Genomic DNA, 16,736 nt, shown 5'->3' on the forward strand with positions numbered 1-16,736 from the left:
GCTCCACATATATCCCCAAAAGTCGAAGCCCAGGAAGAGATAGGGGAATGAAGTGACTTTACCCCACCCATATCCTAGGTTTAATCAGATTTTACCATCAAAATATTGGAAATATAGGGCCGGGCGCAGTGGCTCACACCTGTAATCCCAGCACTTTGGGAGGCCGAGGCGAGTGGATCACCTGAGGTTAGGATTTCAAGGCCACCATTGTGACCAACATGGAGAAACCCCTCTCTACTAAAAATACAAAATCAGCCAGGCGTGGTGGCACATGCCTGTAATCCCAGCTACTCGGGAGGCTGAGGCAGGAGAATTGCTTGAACCCAGGAGGCGGAGGTTGCGGTGAGGCGAGATCACACCATTGCACTCCAGCCTGGGCAATAAGAGCAAAACTCTGTGTCAAAAAAAAAAAAAAAAAAAGGAAATATAGTAATCCTTATTTTGAGAGATTAGGTTCACCCTTTTAAATAAATAAAACCTAAACACTTACTACCTTAGTTTATTCTATTTTGTCTTATTCTTTTGTTTCATGAATTTATATCTTGCGTGTTAGACTAGATTCATTCACTCAAATGGAACTAACTTTAAAGACCATCTAGTTTAATTCCACTTGTTTTGCTAATCCTGAAGTTCCAACAGATGAAACTTCCTGACTGAAACTACAGAATGCTTTAGAGGACATTTCAGCTTTCCATATCCTTGCCCCAGCTCCCAGATGGAGTCTCCCTCTGTCACCCAAGCCATAGTGCCGTGGCACCATCGTGGCTCACTGTAGCCTCCGCTTCCCGGGTTCAAGTGATTCTCCTGCCTCAGCCTCCCAAGTAGCTGGTGGCACGTGCCACCACACCCGGCTAATTCTTGTATTTTTAGTAAAGACGGGGTTTTACCATGTTGGCCAGGCTGGTCTCAAACTCCTTACCTCAGGTGATCAACCTGCCTTGGCCTCCCAAAGTGCTGGGATTACAGGCGTGAGTCACAGCACCCAGCCTATAATTAAAACTTTAAACGATTATAATTTAGATCAACTGATTTTTGGGGGGGAAGGTGGGATAGTTGTAAAAGATATATAAAATGTTATGAGAGCAAGTGGAAGGAATAAAAGTAAACTGCCTAATATAAACTGAAGAAAGTGATTTTATAGAGTAGGATAGAAAAATAGAGGGTTATGTAGTTGAGCAAATTTTGAACCATCACTGTAGTGTTAATGGAAATATAATGCAGGAAATGGCCATGCTTTTATGGATAAGACACAAAATCCAGAACAGGCCTTGACGTTTAATGGAGAGCACTGGCTTGGGAGGCTAGTTTTGAATATGCTGCTTTATGAGCTGTTTGGTCTTAAGTCATTTCATTCCTCTTTGCCTGTTTCCTCATTTGTAAAACGTGAGCAGTATTACCTTGCCTCAAGAGCCTTGGTAAAATAGAAATCGGATTGTGTGTGTATGTGTGTAGAAAATAGAGCTTTTCACGTAAAGTTTTATTGACTGACATTATAAAAATGTGCTTATTAAACAGTGACAACTTTAATTTTACAAAAATTATCTTTGCCCTGTTGATTATTTTACTTATGCTGCCTAAAGATTAAATAATAATAATCCCACAGTTTTAAGCTTATCAGCATACCATGCTAGGATTTATGTGTATTTGGTGAGTGTTCAGAAATGGTGTTTGAGTTACTCCTAGTATTAAACTCACTGTCCTGCAGCATAAGAAGTTGCAGACCATGGTGAAACCTTGTCTCTACTAAAAGAACAAAAATTAGCTGGGCGTGGTGGCGGATGCCCGTAATCCCAGCTACTCCGGAGGCTAAGGCAGGAGAATTGTTTGAACCTGGGAGGCGGAGGTTGCAGTGAGCCCAGATTGTGCCACTGCACTCTAGCCTGGGCGACAGTGAGACTCCTTTTCAAAAAAAGAAAAAGAAGTTGCAGACTCCTGTAATTTGGGCACTTGATCCTCATTTGTTGTCCTGTTTGCCTAGACTGGGACCTGGATATGAAAAGGGGAAAGGGAGGCTTTGAGCTAGGTCTCCGAGGTGGAGTTTCTCCCAGCGGGGATTTTACTTCAGACTACTTGCCAAAATAGACCGGCATTACAGAGCGAAAGCCACCAGGAACGTTTTTCCTCTTGCTGTTGAGATTTAGGACCTAACTGTAATAGATTTACCTCTGAAGTTTGGTGATCCAGGAAGTCTGCTATGAGCCGTGCAGCTCTGGAAGTTTTACACAGAGCAGGATAAAATTTCTCCAAATAGAAGTAAAGTAGGTGCTAGAGGAAAAGCAATGGGGGTTGGGTGGGCTGGCCAGAGTGTTGTGGTAACACGGAAAACCAGGGTTTGTGATTCCTCCAGGCAGGGCTGGGGAGGGTATGAGCACGTGTACAGACAAATCGCCTCCTCTCAGGGTTTGCTGCAGAAAGACTGCTTCTAGATGCATTGCTAGGCAGGCAGTTGTGTTTTTGCTTTCTTTTTTGCATATTATTTCAACAATGTTTTCCTTTCTTTTTTTTTTTTTTTTTTTTTTTGAGACAGAGTCTTACTCCATCGCTCAGGCTGGAGTGCAGTGGTGCCATCTTGGCTCAGTGCAACCTCCGCTTCCTGGGTTTAAGGGATTCTCCTGCCTCAGCCTCCCGAGTAGCTGGGACTACACTACAGGTGGGCACCACTGCGCCCAGCTAATTTTTGTATTTTTTTTAGAGATGGGGTTTCACCATGTTGGCCAGGCTGGTCTCGAACTCCTGACCTCGTGATCCACCCGCCTCGGCCTCCCAAAGTGCTGGGATTGCAAGTGTGAGCCACCGCGCCCGGCCCCTATTTTCTTCATCCATTTAAAGGGATTGATAGGTCAGGAAAGAAACCTCAGATTATTAAAAGGTGAAGAACGTGTGAAATGGACTAATGGTAATTGGGGGCTGACTGTTAGAATATTCTCGTTTTACAGCAAATGTTCTTTTTTCTACTTTATTATTCTTTGTCATAGCAATATTATATATTCATCATAGAAATACTAGAAATGGGGCCGGGTGTGGTGGCTCACGCTTGTAATCCCAGCACTTTGGGAGGCCGAGGCGGGCGGATCACGAGGTCAGGAGATCGAGACCACGGTGAAACGCTGTCTCTACTAAAAATACAAAAAAATCAGCCGGGTGTGGTGGCAGGCGCCTGTAGTCCCAGCTACTCGGAGAGGCTGAGGCAGGAGAATGGCGTGAACCCGGGGGGCGGAGCTTGCAGTGAGCCGAGATTGTGCCACTGCACTCCAGCCTGGGCAACAGAGCGAGACTCTGTCTCAAAAAAAAAAAAAAAATACTAGAAATGGGAGTAAGTGAAAAGAAAGGAAAAACTCGGTTTCTGTCACCTTTAACACTTTTTTCAAATATGTGCATTTAAAATATTTTTCCCTTTTTAACAAAACTACAATTCTTTCATAAACTTTTTCAGCAATTCACGTTAGATGTCACCCAGGCCGGAGTACATTGACATAATCTCAGCTCACTGCAACCTCCATCTCCCAGGTTCAGGTGATTCTCCTGTCTCAGCCTCTGGAGTAGCTGGGATTATAGGCGTGTGCCACCACAACCAACTAATTTTTGTATTTTTAGTAGAGATGGGTTTTTGCCATGTTAGCCAGGCTGGTCTTGAACTCCTGACCTCAGGTGATCCACTGCCTTGGCCTCCCAAAGTTCTGAAATTATAGGTGTGAGCCACTGCACCCGGCCTTATAAGAGTATTTTATTAAATGGACATGCCATAGTTTATTTACCTGGGCCCTTTTGCTTTTTTGGTTTTTTATTGAGACAGAGTCTCACTCTGTTGCCAAGGCTGGAGTACAGTGGCGTGATCTCGCTCACTGCAGCCTTGGCCTCCTGGATTTAAGCAATTCTTCTGCCTCAGCCTCCTGAGTAGCTGGGACTACAGGCACACTCCACTGCTCTCTACCCAGACCCTTTTGAGGAAATTTTAGTTTTTTCTGTTTAGGTTGCTTCTAAGCTTTTTAAAACATTGACCATCCCTGTATGAACATATTTGTGCCCTTGTCCAATTATTTAGTAGAATAAATTCCTAAAAGTGGGCTTCTGGGCTATAAGGTTTGATTTTTTTTAAAGTAGATAAAGTATTGAGGTTTGATTTTTTTTTTTTTTTAAATAGAAAAAGTATTAAAGTTTTAATTTACTCCCCTATCCCTCTTTGCCCTCGATTTTAACTTTTAAAATGAAAGGACTTGATAAAATTGGCCTTTCCCTTCATTTCACATAATTTCTGCCATAAATTACCTGGAATACTGTTGCATATTTGCTGTGTATGACACAACTAGGTTAGATTCTGTCTGAGGGATTTACTTATTTATTCTTTTATTTTGAGACAGAGTCTCGCTCTGTTGCCCAGGCTGGAGGTGCAGCCTCCGCCTCCCAGGTTCCAGCGATTCTCCTGCCTCAGCCTCCTGGGTAGCTGGGATTACAGGCACACGCCACCATGCCCAACTAATCTTTGTAATGTTAGTAGAGGCAGAGTTTCACCATGTTGGCCAGGCTGGTCTCGAACTCCTCACCTCAGGTGATCCACCTGCCTTGGCTTCCCAAAGTGCTAGGATTACAGGCATGAGCCACTGCGCCCAGCCTGTCTAAGGGATTTATAATTTATGTTATATTGGGTGGCGTTTTATAAATGCAATCATATTAATATGTGCAAATATGCTTAAATGTATCATTGTTCACAGTCTTATTGCGGGCAAATTGTGGCTCTAAATATCAGGTTAAATTGTGCTCTAGAATTGCGCCACTTTGTTATTAGCTACCAGATGGCTACCAAAACCCAAAAGTGGAATTCCAGGTTAGAATGCATATGGTTTGCCTGCCTGGGAAAAAACTGGAGACAGAATAGCTATTGGTCAAGAGCATAGACTCTGGAGCCAAGGTAGGTTCAGATCTCAGCTCTTCTACTTACTGGGGCAGTTACTTAATTTTTCTTCCTTCCTCATCAGTAAATTGGGGACAATAATAGGGAGTTATGAAGCTAAATTAATATTTGTAAAATACCTAGAACAGTGCATGACACACGTAGTGCCATATAAATATTTGTTTTCTTTTCTTTTTGACACAGGGTCTCACTCTGTTGTCCAGGCTGGTGTGCAGTGGAGCTATCACAGCTCACTGCAACCTCAACCTCGCAGGCTCAGGTGATCCTCCCACTTCAGCCTTTGGAGTACCTGGAACTACAGGCAGGTGCTACCACGCCCAGCTAATTTTGTTTGTTGTTTGTTTTGTAGAGACTGAGGGTCTCACTATGTTGCCCAGGCTGGTCTCGAACTCCTGGTTTCAAGTGATCCTCCTGCCTCTGTCTCCCAAAATGCTGGAATTACAGTCATGAGCCACTGTGCTCAGCCAGTATGACTTTTGGTTTTTTTTTAATTATTTTGTTCCTGTGAGGTTAAAAAGTATCAGTTAAGCTTGAGTCCCCATTGATCTCAACTTCTACCCCAAATCCTAGGTCCTTTCCTGAGACAAACTCTGGGATGAATTTCATGTGTTTTCCTTCCAGACCTTTTTCTGTACACTTACATAATTTTATATATATATATATATATATATATATATATATATATACATATATATGTATATATGTGTGTATATATGTGTATATATGTATATATGTGTATATATATGTATATATATGTGTGTGTGTGTATATATATATATATATTTTTTTTTCTTTTTTGAGACAGAGTTTCACACTTGTTGCCCAGGCTGGAGTGCAATGGCGTGATCTCGGCTCACTGCAGCCTCTACCTCCCGGGTTCAAGCAATTTTCCTGCCTCAGCCTCCCAAGTAGCTGGGATTACAAGCGTGTGCCACCACACCAGGCTAATTTTTTTGTATCATTAGTAGAGATGGGGTTTCACCATGTTGACAGGCTGGTCTTAAACTCCTGACCTCAGGTGATCCGCCCGTCTCGGCCTCCCAAGGTACTGGGATTACAGGCCTCACGTGAGCCACCGCGCCCAGCCTATATGTTTATATAGAAATATGTATGGGTTTTTGCAGATTTTCCTTTCTTTCGTCTCTTTTCCCTGTTCTCCATTTTCTTACAAAATTGTGCATTTTCTTAAAAAATTGTGGCATATTGTTGTGTGCCTTTCTTCTCCCTGGTTCATTTAAGTGTAAATGTTTGGAAGATGTGAGCGGGACTCCCAGTTCCTGTGAATCACTCCTGCCATCCCTGTTCTTGCTGTCCTGGGACCACCCAGCTGAAATCTGCTCTGTGATGGCTTTAGGGTTCATTGCCTAAAGGAGGGGGAGGTTTGGGGTCCCTTGGCTAAGCTCTGGGTGAAAGACTGCAGAAGGAGGCCCAGGGGCAGACTAAACAGGCAACTGCTGCCCACTTTACAGTTTTGTCTCATCACAAGAGACGGCTGGGCCTTTGGAATTCTTTCCTCAAAAGGGCATTCCCCATTTCCCACGCAAAGCAACAACAAAAAGGCTTAGCATGGGGAAGAAAAGGAAGAGGTAATAATCTTAGATTCAAACTCCAGAGGTGGAATTTCGAGGGTTTTAGGACTAGGAAAGGAAACCAAATAGAAAGGAAAGTGTTGATCCAGGTACTGCTGGGCCCGCTGGTGCACTTCTCAGTCCAGTACGCTTAGGGTTCCAGCTCCATCCTTTAGGACGAGCCCTGCTGTGATAGCCCGGGTGACTTGTGCGATTCATATGTAAATGTGGGGAGCCTGGGGGAAATGCCTACCCTATTCAAAGGAGTTTAGGGGGTTGTGGAGCATTCCAGAGCTCTGGGAAGATTCTGCCCTGCCTGCTTACCCTCAGGCCCACACCTCCACACACAGCCAACTCTGGGCACTGCAGGTAGGTCCTGGGGTATGGGAGCCAGCACAGAAGGAAGTGGAACAGGCAGCCTCTTCGTCCCTGCTCAAGGGCACCTGGGATCTGACCGGGAGCTCAAAAATTTCCCCATTAAAGATAGAGCCAGCTTTCTGAGGCAAGGGAAGTGTGCATGGCTCTGCTCTTTAACTCTGAAGTGTGTGTGATGGAGTTGTGGGAAGCCGTGGGCTAATGCCTCCCTTCCTTCGAACTTTAGGAAGTGAGCCTGGTGATAATGTACTAACCAGAAAGCGTTGGGGGTGTCTTGAGAAGGAATGGAGTCAGGACTTGGAGTTGGGGGTAAGCCGCAATCACTGAAGGAACCCCACAACTAATTGTTTTATCACAGGAAGTAAATTTGTGCAACAGTCCCAGCTCCTTTAACACCTGCAGGGCTATCCTAGGAAGAAAATAAGAGCTCGTCTGCACATTTTATTGTTCTCATAGAAAAGTGGAATTTTAGAGTCTGCACAGGGCACTTCTCTGCTTGGTACATTTTACCAAGTGCATTTACCATCTATCAGGTGCAGATGACATATTCGGGCCCATTGTGGGAAAAGGACTAACGTTTGTTGCGTTATTACCTTGTTTAACTCCCTCAACTACTCTGCAAAGCAAGTATTATTATCCTCATTTTATAGATTGGGAAATTGAGGCCAGGAGATAAAAGTGGACATTTCCAGGGCTCCCCAGCTACATAGTGGGGAAGTGCAAGATTCAAAGCTTCTTTTTCCACCACAGCTGGCTGAGGGTGAAGGCCGCCTTCTCCCGCTTTGTTGTCCGGGATACTAAAAATTTAATTTTTTTAGAGACGGGTGTCCCACTATATTGCCCAGGCTGGTCTTGAACTCCTGGGCTCCAGCAGTCCTCCCACCTCAGACTCCCAAAGCGCTAGGATTACAGGCATGAGCCACCATGCGTGGCCCAGATACTAAAATTTTAGAGCAGATATTTTTATTAGAATATATGTGGCATAAAGGAAAAAGTTTTTATACTTAGTCATTTCAAGCCAGACTTTAAAATTTGACTTAATCTTTGAAAACTCTGAGTGTTAATAAATGTTTGTGGCACCTGAAGGTCACCTGTGTCTTCAGAAATACCTTGGGTTGCCAGGGAGCAGTGACACATGCCTGTAGTCCCAGCTACTTGGGAGGCTGAGGTGGGAGGATCGCTTGAGAGCCCCAGGAGTTTGAAACCAGTCTGGGTAATAGCCCCCTCCTTTAAAGAGAGAGGAAGAGAAAGAGGAGGGAAAGAAACACCTAGGGTTTTATTAAAATTGCGGATACCCCGGTCCCACCCAGATTTGCTGAATCTGAATCCCAGGGATGGTGTCCAGGAAACTGCAATTTAGTGAAAACATCCCACATGGGTTTTTAATCACACCAAAATGTTTGCGGTTTTAAAGGCTGCTCAAGAGTTTATAAACCCCATTTTCGGGGGGTGGGGGTGCGGGGGAAGGCATGCTGGTAGTTTAAAAGAATTGTTACTGTTTTTCTCCATTTTAAAGAAATAAAAATCTAATACATAGGCTGGCTGGCTTCTGATTGATGAGTAAGTGCTTGCTGGTACTTTGTGTTTTCAACTACTATAATTAGTAGAATTTTGATTCTCAGGAGAGTACACAGTGGTTTCCAGGGAGTTTTTAAGATTTGAAGCAAATAAGCCCCTGATCTTTTCTCATTGAGATTCCAGGCCAGGGAAACCAAATGGTGCAGGATTAATTGCACAGGATTTGGATTTAAATATATTTAGGTTCTAAATCCACAACTGCCATTTACTCACTATATAACCTCAGACAAGTTTGTCAGCCTCTCCAAGCCTGGATTTTCTTACCTATTAAACGGGAGTAATAATACCTACTTAAAAATTCTGATGGGAGTATTAAATGAGTTCAGGGATATAATCTGTAAAGTAACTGGCATGTGATAGGAATTCAGTAAATGTTCTCCCTCTCCAGAGCTTTTTAGTCTTGTATTTAAAATGAGTTTCTATTCTCAACTTGGCACTAATGAGACCATATTTGGGATTGAAAGTCTGTTGCTTTGAGATCACAAAGAAAATTTAAAACAAGGCTATTAGAAATAAATTTTACATGTAACACAATGAATTTAGAATCATAATCAAACACTGATGAAATGAGGGTTATGCTTCAAGTTTTGCCATTCATTCTACCAAAAAATTCAAGAAAGAGCTTTTTCTGTTATGTCTTAAGTTTTATTTTGAATAATATCAAATATACAGAAAATTGCAATAGTACAATGAAACTCCTGTATACATTTTATACAAATTCACACATATTTAACATTTTGCTGTTTTTAGCTCATTCTCTCAATCCCCACTCTCCACAGGCAGTTTTTTTTTAATGAACTAAGAGTACATTGTATATATTGTGCCCCTTAGTAAGCTTCAGTGTGTATTTTGTATGAACATGGATTTTTTTTTTGAGATGGAGTCTTGCTCTGTTCTCCCAGGCTGGAGTGCAGTGGTGCAATCTCGGCTCACTGCAACCTCTGCCTTAGCCTCCTGAATAGCTGGAATTACAGGCAAAATACAAATTTTTGTATTTTTAGTAGAGATGGGGTTTCACCATGTTGGTCAGGCTGGTCTCGAACTTCTGACCTCAGGTGATCTGTCCGCCTCAGCCTCAGCCTCAGCCTCCCAAAGTGCGGGGATTACAGATGTGAGCCACTGCACCTGGCCGGATTTTTTTTTTTTACTCAGGCTGGAGTGCAGTGACATAATCTCAGCTTACTGCAACCTCTGCCACCCAGGCTCAAGCCATCCTCCCACCTCAGCCTCCTGAGTAGCTGGGACTATAGGTGTGTGCCAGTCCATGCCCTGCTAATTTTTGTATTTTTTGTAGAGATGAGGTTTCACCATGTTACCCAGGCTGGTCTTGAACTCCAAGCTCAAGTGATCTACCCACCTCGGCCTCCCAAAGTGCTGAGATTATAGGCATGAGCTACCACACTTGGCCTAAAATGGTGATTTGCTGACTCCATTATTCTTTTATCAGCTGACATTCTACCACAACAAAGAGCTTTCTCTTCTCCCCCATTTATTTATGTACTTATATATTATCAATATGAACTTGCAGATTCTTATTTTATTCAGTGGAATAATCCATTGTTGTGCTTTTTCATTTATACTCAAATTGTGCCAGATTGGCCAGTGGCAGCCCCTTCAAGCTGGCCTCTGTGCCCTTTGACCTATCCCTACCATGTTGTTGAGTACTTCTTCACTTTCTGCCACATTTCAGGCTCAGCTATACCTTCTCTGCCCCAGCCCTGGAATTAGCCATTTCTCCAAAGAACCCTGCCTCCTTTTAGTGGAGAATGGCATCTAGAAACCAGAATTTGGGTTGTATTCTAAAACACTGAAATTACTTTTTTTTTGAGACAGGGTCTTTCTCTGTCACCCAGTCTGGAGTGCAATAATGGCACTATCTCGTGTCGCTGCAACCTCTGCCTCCTGGGTTCAAGTGATTCTCATGCCTCAGCCTCCCAAGTAGCTGGGATCACAGGTGTGTGCCACTATGCTTAGCATTTTTGTATTTTTATTTAGTAGAGATGAGAGCTCGCCATGTTGGCCAGGCTGGTCTCGAACTCCTGACCTCAAGTGATCCACCAGCCTTGGCCTCCCAAAGTGCTGGGATCATGGGCGTGAGCCACTGCACCAGTCCCAGAATTCCTAACTTCTGAGAGAAAGCAGTGTAGAAAATTTTTTGGAGAATAAAATCTGCTGTGAAGGCCGACTTTCCATAAGTAGTTTGAACACTTGTGTTTTTGCTTCTTAAATCTGGGTTAAAATATTCCTGTAATTGTACTCAGACTTACTAGTATATTTACATACGAAATTTGTAGTTGTTTAATTGGATCGTAAAGAATTTGATAGACTAAGCAGAGGCTGATTGTTTCACTGCTGTTCTTTTCCATTGTTTATTACCATGTTTAATGCTCATTTCAGGTGAACAAATGCTGTTCCATGTTTATAAATAACTCTCTCATCCTAAGTATCTAAGTAATAGTCAGATAATTGTAAAAGCTAATGACAGGATACATATTTGTTTTTTAGAATAATGCAGTTTAGTTCGTAGAGATTCTTATACTTGAAAATACTATTGATAAGCTTCATGTTTATAGTAAGTTTGTATCTACTAGGACATTTGAGGTAACAAAACCTGCTTGTGAGTTTTGGTTAAGCTTTTCATAGGGAAAATCTAAATAATTTTTTTTTACCTATTTCATTATATGCTAATGTTGACCTACCATTACAGTGACTAGAAAATGATAGGTCCTGTAATTATCCAGATCTCAGATTGATAATTTATTTTTTATTTTACCCTTAGTTGGCATTGTTCTGTGTTCCCCATAATATTCTGTTTAATGTGCTACATCTGTATTTTGAACTTCCAGCTTGTTATTTCTGGTGCTTTGATCATAGACCATGTTTTATATCTGATTAAGTGAAAGCAAGTCTTTATAAGGTCAGACCCCTCTAACCTCTTTTGCAAGGAGCTTGTAGACATGCTTTGTTCACTCGAAGTGGGCTAGCTACTTCTTTTCAGGACACATTCTCAAAATGGTATTGCACAGGTTGGAGTTCTCTCTGCAGTGATGGCTTTCTAAGCACTTCAGCTGTCCCTATTTACAACTGACATGTGCGATCTGATTTCCTGAGGATTGACAGTAGTGAGACCTTTGGTTCTCAAGGAAGGGGTTCTGTTTGCCTCAAACTGTGGAAGGGTGCTGCTTTTACACCCAGAGCTGCTAACCAGTTCCCTTTTCCCTTCTAGAAATGACGCTCCTCTCCTCCCAGTCTTCATCACTGGTGGCCCCTTCTGGGTCTGTGTCCACCGAAAATCCAGAGCAGAGGATGCTAGAGAAGAGAGCCAAGGTCATAGAAGAACTTCTTCAGACAGAAAGAGACTACATTCGGGATCTGGAAATGTGTATTGAGCGGATCATGGTACCCCTGCAGCAGGCACAGGTGGGGACTGGGAGACAGAGTTAGTTTGACCTTGAATATGGTCCTCCAGGCCAGAAGCATTAGGATATAGGAGCTTTCACCACAGATTTATTGGATTTGAAATAGAAACTGTGACTGTGAGTGCTGCTGCTCTTAATCAAGGGCCTCAACATAACGTGTGTCATCAGCTAAGCCTTCAGCATCCTTTCACTTGTCAAGTCTACTGTTAACCTACCAGACACTGCAGTCACTCCCAGGACACTTCCTGTTTCTGTGGCTCCTGAAAACAGTTCCAGGGAGTCTGAATCATGGCCCTGCTGGAAGGCTGAGTGATGATGTAACAAAGCCTGGGGGTGAGCAGTTACATGACTCTAGTACCTGTTCATATAGAGTTTATCCAGGAAACCCTTACTAACATGTGAGTAAGCTAGGAACTTTTCTAGATGCTGGAGGTAGTAAGAAAAGGGTAACAATGTCCCAGTATTTATAGTCCTTATTGCTTGTAACTTGACTAGCTGGGCTGGGCTTGGGTTTACACCCTTGGAGCATTCACTCCCAAGTACTTCTGCAGCAGGTAGGCAGTGCTACGGGATGTTGGTTGTGGGTGAGAATTTGTATCCCAGTGGATTTGTAGACCAAATTGGTTCCATTATTACTAAAGTGCTGGTGGGGGTGGCAGAGAATAGTTGGATCAAGGACAAAGGATGACACTAAAGATAATGTTGGGTATTTCTAGTCTGGAAACTTCGTGAAAGTGAGTGAAGAAAGTGACCTTGAGCAATTTTTCTACAATTCTTGAAGAGCTGTTCCTAAGATGATTGAAATGCCATTAAGCTCATTTCTGTGCATCTTTATGTTTTGTTTCCTTTTCTCAGGTACCAAACTTTGATTTTGAGGGACTTTTTGGAAATATGCAGATGGTGATTAAGGTCTCGAAGCAATTATTGGCTGCTCTGGAAATCAGCGATGCTGTAGGTATGAGCTCCTGTGTTGTTTCAGAAGCAGCTTTTTAAAAAAAACTTCATGGGCAGGAGGAAGGGGCCTTCCTGATACTGAGTAACTATGCTGCCGGGAAGATACAGGTGTAGGTACTTAGTCCAGAGGTTACTTGTCCTCTGCTTTCCTTCTGTCTCAGCCTACTTTGGGGTAATATAGGATGTTAGCAATAGAAGTAGTTTTGGATGTCATACAGTACAACGTTTTTTCCACACTAACGGTTGCAGCCCATTACTGGGTCATGAGATCAACTTACTTTTCAATAAAATATCAGAATGCGGCCAGGCACAGTGGCTCACACCTGTAATCCCAGCACTTTGGGAGGCCATGGCAAGAGGATCACCTGAGGTCAGGAGTTTGAGATCAGCCTGGCCAACATGGTGAAACCCTGTCTCTACTGAAAATAGAGCTGGGCGTGGTCATGGGCTCCTGTAATCCCAGCTACTTGGGAGACCAAGGTGAGAGGATTGCTTGAGTCTAGGAGGTTGAGGCTGCAGTGAGCTGAAATCGTGCCACGAGCCACTACACCACCGCCTGGGATACAGAGCAAGACTTGGTCTCAAGGAAAAAAATATATATATATATATCAGAAGGCACTGTAAGTTTAACTAACAATTTTTGAAACTTACCTGTTTCTTTGACACAGGATTTTTACACTGTCGCCCAGGTTGGAGTGCAGTGGTGTGAATTCAGCTCACTGCAGCCTCAACCTCCCAGCCTCAAGTCATCCTCCCTACCTTGGTCCCCCATGTAGCTGGGAATACAGGCATGTGCCATCATGCCCAGCTAATTTTTGTAATTTTTTTTTGTAGAGATGGAGTTTTGCCATGTTGCCCAGGCTGGTTTCAAACTCCTGGGCTCAAGCGATCCACCCACCTCGGCCTCCCACAGTGCTGGGTTTACAGGTGTGAGCCACCACATCTGGCTGAAACTTTTATTTTCATTTCACATATATGTGTACTGAGTCATAATTTAAAATACATTTATGTAGGACATTGTCAAAATGTTTTTAAAACATTCATCTAGTTCTTATAAACAAGGGAACTTATTGGTTATCCATTGCTATTTAACAATTGCACCGAAACTTCGCAGCTGAAAACATTAAACATGTATTACCTCGCTGCTTCTGTAGGTCAGGAGTCTGGAGGTGGCTCCGCTGGGTGGTTCTGGCCCAGGGTCTCATGAGGTTGGAGTCAGTTGTTGGCCTGGACTGCCGTCATCTGGGGCTCAGGGATCTGCTTCCAGGAAAGCTCACTCAGCTCTTCAGGCCTCAGTTTCTTGCCACACGAGCCTCTCCCTGGGCTTTCCTCATGACGTGGCATGAATCATGAGTCACCTAGAGTGACCTGTGAGAGAGCGAGAGACAGAAGGAGAGAGAGCATGCAGGAGCAAGCACGCCTGAGACAGGAGCCACAGAGTCTTCTAATAACCTGATCTTGAACATGACACAGCATCACTTCTGTCATATTCTGTGGGTCATACAGACCAGCCCTGGCACAGTGTGGGAGGGGACATCCTATCATTTTGCTGCTTTATTGGAATCCTAATTACAAGAGGCTACCCCAGTTCCAGCCATGACACTATACACAACAGCATCCAGCAGAAGGAAGGAGTGACCCCTGTGTCATTTTAAGAGTTTGCAAACCTTTTCCAGAGCTCCCTGATCAGATACCTTATTTCTCGTTGGCCAGAAGTGGGTGACATGCATGCAGCTAAACTGATGGCTAGAAAGGGGAATGGGTCATGACGCTGGCTTACACTAGATGGAATTTACCTGACTCACCTGGGAGAAAAACGGACACAGGAACAAAATCAGGGTTCTGCCCCCTGAAGGGAGGAGGAAACAGCTCTGGGATGTTGTAGCATGGTTCGTGGTTCATGTTTCTGGCCAGGTGCAGTGGCTCATGCCTGTAATTTCAGTAGTTTGGGAGGCCAAGGCAGGAGGATTGCTTGAGGCCAGGAGTTCAGGCCCAGCCTGGGCAACATAGTGAGACCTCGTTTCTACAAAAAACAAACAAAAATTACCCAGGTGTGGTAGCACATACCTGTAGTCCCAGGTACTTGAGAGACTGAGGCAGGAGGATTGCTTGAGCCCAGGTGTTGAAGGCTGCAGTGGGCAATGGTCATGACACTGCACTCCAGTCTAGGATATGGAGTGAGACCTTGTCTCAAAACAATTTTTTTTTAGACAGAATCTCGCTCTGTGCCCAGGCTGGAGTGCAGTGGCACGACCTCTGCTCACTACAACCTCTGCCTCCTGGGTTCAAACGATTCTCCTGCCTCAGTCTCCCGAGTAGCTGGGATTACAGGCACCTGCCACCATGCCCGGCTCATTTTTGTATTTTTAGTAGAGACGGGATTTTGCCCTGTTGGCCAGGCTGGTCTCAAACTCCTGACCTCAGGGGATCCACCCACCTTGGCCTCCCAAAGTGCTGGGATTACAGGCTTGAGCCACCACGTCCAGCCAACAATTTTTTTTTTTTTAAAGGGAGGCAGCCAGGTGCGGTGGTTCACACCAGTAATCCCAGCACTTTGGGAGGCTGAGACGGGCAGATCACCTGAGATCAGGAGTTTGAGACCATCCTGGCCAACATGGTGTAACCCTGTCTCTACTAAAAATACAAAAATGAGCCAGGCGTGGTGGCGCATGCCTGTGATGCCAGCTACTCAGGAGACTGAGGCAGGAGAATCGCTTGAACTCAGGAGGCAGAGGTTGCAGTGAGCTGAGATCATGCCACTGCACTCCAGCCTGGGCGACACAGCGAGACTCCGTCTAAAAAAAAAAAAAGAAAGAAAAAAGAAAAAAGGAAGGCTTCCAGTGAGAAAGGGCAGTGTGAGGTGATATGAAAAAAATTAAGTTTCTCTTACAGAAAGGAGTTATACATTAAGGAAAATAATTTAAGTAGAAACTTTTTAGGCCAGGCGTGGTGACTCAACGCCCGTTATCCCAGCGCTTTGGAAGGGCCGAGGCAGGTGGATCACTTGAGCCCAAGAGTTTGTGACCAGCCTGACCAACGTGCTGAAACCCTGTCTACCAAAAAATGCAAAAATTAGCAGGCGTGGTGGTGTCCCAGCTACTCAGGAGGCTGAGGTGGGAGGATCACTTGAGCCCAGGAGGTGGAGGGTGCAGTGAGCCAAGATTGTACCACCGCACTCCAGCCTGGGCAACCCAGGAGACCCTGTCTTAAAAAAAGAAAAAAAAAAAGTTCTGCACAAGAACAGGGACTTCCATGGGACACAACAGTGAGAGAACAGAGGTGACTCCACAGAAGCAATGATAGGCTCCCAGAGGGAGGGGTCGTGCCTGGACAACTGGTAGGGGTGGTTGGTTGTAGGGAAGCAGTAAATAGTATCATATTGGAGGGAGGAGAACAAGGATGAGAGCACTTTTTTGTGGAACACGGAGCTGAAGAAGGGAGCACCAAATACACTGAGAGGAGGAAAGAAGGGCAAGAGGAGGAGTCATCGTAGTAAGCCAGGGACCTGCACATTCAGGCCACAGCTCTGAAGGCAATTGTTCTGTGGAAATTTGCTTAGGAACTGTTCCTGTGCCTAACTGGCTCTAGAAGAGGGGTCTGGGGATAGGGAAAAAAAATGACATCTTCCTTTTTTTTTTACTAATTTTTAACTGAAATATAGCATTTATTTAAAGTATGAATGTAGGGAATAAACCACATAGTAGTAGCTGTGACTTTGTCACCAACAGAAGTCACATGTTTCTGTCACATTAGGTTGTTACAAATGTCTTGAAATTTCAGTAACCCTCAACCAGAGGCAGCCAATGTTACCAGTGTGTCACTCCTCAAGCTGTGACAGTATGGGGATTGTTAGACTCAGTGCTACATTTGGTTATTTAATACCTTATAAAGAAGTACATATGGCTGGGGCTCACACCTGTAATCCCAGCACTT

General features: G+C 44.0%; 1 protein-coding gene across 6 annotated transcripts in view; it reads left to right on the plus strand.

The window, feature by feature from the left end:
- The window catches only part of DNMBP (dynamin binding protein), a 131,214-nt gene that overhangs the window by 91,546 nt on the left and 22,932 nt on the right, over positions 1 to 16,736 (plus strand). For all 6 annotated transcript variants that reach the window (XM_055252069.2, XM_055252078.2, XM_063627099.1 and 3 more), the window contains 2 exons: positions 11,657 to 11,850; positions 12,705 to 12,804. In XM_055252069.2, the coding sequence (XP_055108044.2) occupies positions 11,657 to 11,850; positions 12,705 to 12,804 (294 nt within the window). The remainder of the gene's footprint in view (positions 1 to 11,656; positions 11,851 to 12,704; positions 12,805 to 16,736) is intronic.

Source organism: Symphalangus syndactylus, chromosome 2, assembly GCF_028878055.3.
Source record: "Symphalangus syndactylus isolate Jambi chromosome 2, NHGRI_mSymSyn1-v2.1_pri, whole genome shotgun sequence".
NCBI classification, from domain to species: Eukaryota; Metazoa; Chordata; class Mammalia; order Primates; family Hylobatidae; genus Symphalangus; species Symphalangus syndactylus.